The following is a 6,035-nucleotide window of genomic DNA, read 5'->3' as shown; positions in this document are numbered from 1 at the left end:
AACTAGATGAATTATCGATGAAGGTTACTTCTGACAAATGAATTGCGGTTAAAATGATAAAAATTTTCACCACAATCAAAATAAGCCGTAAAGCCAAAATGTCACATAAGATGACAAAATTACAAGTAAGACGTGGAACTTCTTTGACATTTTAAGTCGAACAAAAGATTTTGGTGACACGTTTAATCAGAGCTTACCTGCCACGTAAGTTAGATTAATTGTTAAGGTTTTGGCCCGTCTTAGCTGTTATGCACATCGGTGGAGATAGCGTTTTACTTTTTTGACTAGAGCACGCGCTTATAGTTAGTTATGTTCTGATCATTAAAAGTCACTAATTCCCGCAATGAGGTAAGACTTTATGAATCATTTAGTAATTTAAACAGTTAATAAGAACTTTATAAGTTGTAATTGTAACATAATTTAAGGATAATTTCTTAATTTGATGTATTTTGTTCATTTCAGTTTCTACGTGACAATTTCAATGACAAGCAAATAAAATAGATGTGAAAAAGACTAAAGAAGTTTGCTTATTCGTAACAGTAGAAACTCAGCGACGATTTAGTGAAAGATAGTAGAAACTCAGCGACGATTTAGTGAAAGATAATAGAAACTGAGCGACGATTTAGTGAAAGACGATCAGCATAGTATTTAGAAAAGATGGCAACACAAGCGGAAATGTTACTGCTGCAAGCAGAACTGAAAAGGGTAGAGTCGGATATAGACCAAACCATGTGTGAGTTGGAAAAGCATTTTAATTTCACAAAGTCAAATATAAAAAAGACATCTACGCCCAAAAATGCACTAACATCTTGTGCCCCACTCACTTTGTGTGAGCAAACTACGATAGCAAAGGAACTCAGTAAACCAAGAATTCAGATTCAAGTATTTGAAGGTGACCCGATCAAATATGTGCTGTTTAAGAGACAGTTCAAAAGTAGAATCATAGAAACATGCGACTCTGACGATGAAAAACTGAACTATCTACTGCAATACACCAGAGGTGAGCCTCATGAAATTACGCTAGGATTCGCTCACTTAGATGCATCCATTGGTTTCAAGGCCACATGGAAGGAATTTGAGAGAAGGTATGGGGACCAAGAACAGATTGCGACATCTTATATAAACCGTGCCTTACAGTGGCCAGTGATAAAGCATGATGATTATGTCGCATTAGACAAATACGGCATATTTTTAAGGGAATGTGAATATGCAGTAAAAGAAATAGATGCCATTCCAGTCCTCGAGTATCCCGATAACCTTAAGAGGCTAATGACGAAGCTGCCGCTCAAATTGCATGATAAATGGAGAAGCATAGTATATGAAAGGAAGGAAAGGGGACAGAAGATAACCTTTCAGGTTTTCGTCGATTTTGTGCAGAAAGAAGCACGAAAATTGGCTGACCCCATTTTTGGAAAGGTTCCACCGCCACCAGAGAGACCTATACCAGCACCAAGGAGAAGAGTTCCAGCACAAACAGTACTGTCTAGTACCTCTGCATCCAGCAACGAAAGACACGTTCACAAGTGTATATTATGCAAGGAACAACATAAACTTCACCAATGCCCAGAAATGCAAGAAAAGACAATGGATGAAAGAATCAGCATTACAAAGAATAATGGTTTATGTTTTGGATGCCTTGCATATGGTCACAGAAAACATGAATGCAGAAATAAAATGAAATGCCAAAAATGTAACTCTTATCATCCAACAATTCTACACGATGACAATTACACTAGTAAAGTAGTGGGAGCAGCTGTATGCCATACCACCCACAGTTCTGAGAATGTGCATTCCATGATAGTGCCAGTTGTAGTGCACCACGAGGATAATCCAGACATTTATTCAGTGGTATATGCAGTACTAGACGAGCAGTCAGATGCCTGCTTTGTAAAGTCCTCGACCCTCAGTGAACTCGAATGTAAAGGGAAGCATGTAGACATCAGACTTTCAACCATACTTGGAGAAAAAACCGTCCCGAGCAGGAAAGTTGGAGGACTTATTGTGAGAGGTCTGAACCAAGAGACATTGATTGAGCTCCCAGATACATACTCCAGAGACTCCATTCCAGTTAAGCGATCACAGATACCCAGACCAGAAACTGCTAAGAAATGGCCACACTTGCACTCAATTGCTGATAAGATTACTCCTTATCGCCCAGACATAGAGGTAGGACTGCTGTTGGGAGTAAACTGTATGAAAGCCATTAGAGGTCTGGAATACGTACATGGTAGAGGAGAGGAGCCATATGCATACAGATGTAACCTAGGTTGGGGTATAGTAGGGCCAGTGGACAAATCAAGACCCATAGATGAGAACAAGAGCTTTGGAACACATGCCTTTGCCTTTAGAACACAAGTGACAGAGATCAGCCCCGCTGAGGTTTGCAGTCTCTTTGACCAAGGTTTCGACCAACAGAAAGATGAGAAGTTAAGCCTTCAAGACCAGAAGTTCATGAAGATTATGGAGGAGGGCATACATTTCAACGAGGGTTTTTACGAGATGCCACTACCATTTAAAGATGGACATCCAGCATTGCCAAACAACAAACCAGCAGCTGAGATCAGACTAGAGCAGCTAAGGAAAAGGCTAATCCACAACCCGAAGTATTATGAGCACTATAACAGTTTTATGCAGGACCTCATAGATAAATGCTATGCAGAAGAATCACCTCATGAAGATGGAGGTTGGTACTTACCACATCATGGTGTATATCACCCCAAGAAACGTGAGAAATTACGAGTGGTGTTTGATGCCAGTGCAAAACATGAAAATGTTGCGCTAAACGACTGCCTGTTGAAAGGACCTGATCAGAATAACTCGCTCATAGGTGTTTTATTGCGGTTTAGAGAGCAGCCAGTAGCAATCATGGGTGACATGGAGAACATGTTTCACAGGTTTAAAGTGAAAGAAGAGGATAGAAAGTTTTTACAGTTCCTATGGTGGAAAGACGGTGACCTCAGTAGTAATCCCATCACATACAGAATGACGTCTCATATATTTGGAGCGATAAGTTCACCAGCATGCGCATTGTATGGACTGAGGAAACTAGCAGAGGACTACCAAGATGAGTATTCACCAGACGTCATTGCCTTTCTTAAGAATGACTTTTATGTAGACGATGGACTCAAGAGCATCGAGTCAAGTGAAGAAGCTATACGTCTTGTTAGAGAAACAAGAGAGCTGCTGAACAAAGGTAACCTAAGACTTCACAAGCTAGTATCAAACAACCGTGAAGTGATGAATACAATCCCAATGTCAGAGAGAGCCAAAGAAATGAGAAACATTGACCTTAACAGAGACACATTGCCAATATGCCCAGCTTTAGGAGTACAGTGGTGTGTAGAAGCGGACAGTTTTCAGTTTAAGGTCCAGATCAATGATAAGCCATTAACAAGAAGGGGAATTCTCTCCACTGTAAGTTCCATATTTGACCCTTTAGGCCTTGTCTCACCATTCATCCTTGCCGGTAAGAAAATTCTCCAAGAGCTATGCAGAGACGGTGCAGAGTGGGATGATCAAGTGCCAGAGAGTATTAGATGCAGGTGGGAAAGATGGCGCTCAGATTTGCTGAACTTAACCAAGTTGAATATACCACGGTGCTATAAGCCAAATGATTTTGGTGAAGTGACTACTGCAGAACTTCATCACTTCTCAGATGCCAGTGTAGAAGGCCTAGGTCAGTGCAGTTACTTGAGGCTTAAAAGCAACACAGGAAGAATAGCATCCACATTAGTTATGGGCAAGTCCAAGGTAGCTCCCTCTAAACCAGTGACAGTCCCACGCCTAGAGTTGTCAGCAGCAGTGATGTCTATAAAGGTGGGGACCTTTCTTGCCAAGGAGTTAGAGTATGAGGACATCACCCATGTGTATTGGACTGACAGCAAGGTTGTTCTAGGGTATGTCAATAATGATGCTAAGAGATTTCATGTCTTTGTAGCTAATAGAATACAACAAATTAGAGAAGTCAGTCAGCCATCGCAATGGAGGCATGTTAAGTCCAATGACAACCCAGCTGATATAGCCTCCAGGGGAACAGGTGTGACAGAGCTACTACAGAATGAACAGTGGTGGAATGGGCCAGACTTCCTGCTCATTGATGAACCACTATCTACCACTGATACCCAATTCAGACTAGCACCAGATGACCCAGAAGTACGCAAATCTGAAGTCAGTGTATTTGCTACTAAAGTAGAAACCAACCATGATCACTTGTCTGAAGTATTGAAAAGGTTTTCTTCCTGGAACAGAGCAACACGAGTTGTTGCGTGGTGTTTACGATTCATACAGAAGCTGAAACAAGCTAAGGACAGGAAGTCTACACAGCAGAACACAGTTGAGACCAGCAATGAACCGTTGAATGTTCAAGAAATACAAGTGGCAGAAAAGATCATTCTCAAGTCAACACAGACTGCTACATTTGAGAAGGAAATTAAAATACTGAAAGCAATTAACAGAGAAGATAACAGTGAACACACAGAGAGAAAACAGGCAAGATATCGCAACAAACAAATCAAGAAAACCAGTTCACTATACCGCCTAGACCCATTTTTATGTGAAGATGGACTACTCAGAGTAGGTGGTCGTATAAAGAGGGCAAATCTACCCAGAGAGCTAACACACCCAGTGATTCTGCCTAAGCATCATCACGTTACAAATCTCATAATTGACCACTATCATACACGATGCGGACATTCAGGAAGTGGCATTACTCTTAATGAAGTCCGAGCTAGTGGTTATTGGATAATTTCTGGCCGTGCCAAGATTGGATCATATATATGGAAATGTGTGACCTGTCGTAAGCTACGAGCAAACTCACAGATTCAGAAAATGTCAGATCTTCCAGCTGACAGACTGGAACCAGCACCTCCATTCACCTACAGTGCAGTAGATTTCTTTGGACCATTCTATGTGAAGGAGGGAAGAAAGCAGATGAAGAGATATGGTGCTATGTTTACATGTTTAGCATCACGTGCTATTCATATAGAAGTTGCATATTCACTCAGCACAGATTCTTTCATTAACTGCTACAGACGCTTTGTATGCAGGCGTGGACCAGTACGTCTACTCAGAGCAGACCGTGGAACCAATTTCATTGGAGTTAAGGGAGAGCAAGAAACTGCCTTTATGGATATGGATCAGGACAAGATCAGGAGAGAACTTCTGAAAGACCATTGTGACTGGATTCAGTTTGAAATGAATGTTCCTCATGCTTCACATATGGGAGGCGTGTGGGAAAGGATGATCAGATCAGCCAGAAATGCTTTATCAGGACTTCTCACAGCTCACAGTGACCGTTTAGATGATGATTCCTTGTCCACATTGTTAGCTGAGGCAGAAGCCATAGTTAACAGTAGACCTTTGACCTACATTGATACACAGTCACCAGATTCTCCAATGCCTTTGTCTCCAAATCAGCTCCTGACCCTGAAAACTAAGGTCGTGATGCCACCACCTGGGAATTTCATAAGGAAAGACACATATCTTCATCGAAGATGGCGACATGTTCAATATCTAGCCAATGAATTTTGGAGCAGGTGGAGAAAGGAATTTCTTCCTACATTACAAGAAAGAAAAAAGTGGATCAAACAACATAAAGATGTACATATTGGAGATATTGTTCTCATGATAGATGATAGTGCACCAAGAAATCAGTGGCCACTTGGTCGCATAGCAGAAACCTTTCAAAGTGCAGATGGATATGTGCGTAAGGTCAAGTTGAAAGTTAGGGACTCTACATATGAGAGACCAGTGCACAAGTTAATTCTTTTGTTGACCGGAGAAGACCCCGTCGAGGAGCCAAAATAACTGTTAACTGTGACAATAATGTCAGTTTTGTTATGATTCTATGCTACAGTTTGTGTAGATTTAATGAACACTTTTGTTTTCTAAAGACAGTTACATGTCGAGCTATTTGTGTTTATGGGATTGCAAAGTATTTTATGTTTTAATACGGTAATTAACAGTAAGTTTTGATGTTCCTTAAAAGTGTTTAAGGTACGGTAATTCTTAATAATTTCCGATCAAATATTTTTTAT

The 6,035-nt window shown here is 40.7% G+C and overlaps 1 protein-coding gene across 1 annotated transcript; it reads left to right on the top strand.

Annotated features, from left to right (window-relative positions):
* The first annotated feature begins 221 nt into the window (after positions 1-221).
* Positions 222-5,805, top strand: LOC106165294 (uncharacterized). The gene is made up of 2 exons (XM_087013188.1): positions 222-348; positions 463-5,805. The coding sequence occupies exon 2, from the start codon at positions 658-660 to the stop codon at positions 5,803-5,805; it is 5,148 nt and encodes a 1,715-aa protein (XP_086869314.1). The 5' UTR covers positions 222-348; positions 463-657.
* Positions 5,806-6,035: the final 230 nt, after the last annotated feature.

This window comes from Lingula anatina, chromosome 5 (assembly GCF_051362555.1).
Source record: "Lingula anatina isolate TDL-2025a chromosome 5, LinAna3.0, whole genome shotgun sequence".
Classification (NCBI taxonomy): Eukaryota; Metazoa; Brachiopoda; class Lingulata; order Lingulida; family Lingulidae; genus Lingula; species Lingula anatina.
The sequence above is the reverse complement of the archived record's forward strand: the minus strand, read 5'-3'. Positions and strand labels throughout refer to the sequence as shown.

What these genes read in the sequence shown, in the direction of transcription:
- LOC106165294 (XM_087013188.1), top strand. Translation starts at nt 658, where the DNA reads ATGGCAACACAAGCGGAAATGTTACTGCTGCAAGCAGAACTGAAAAGG.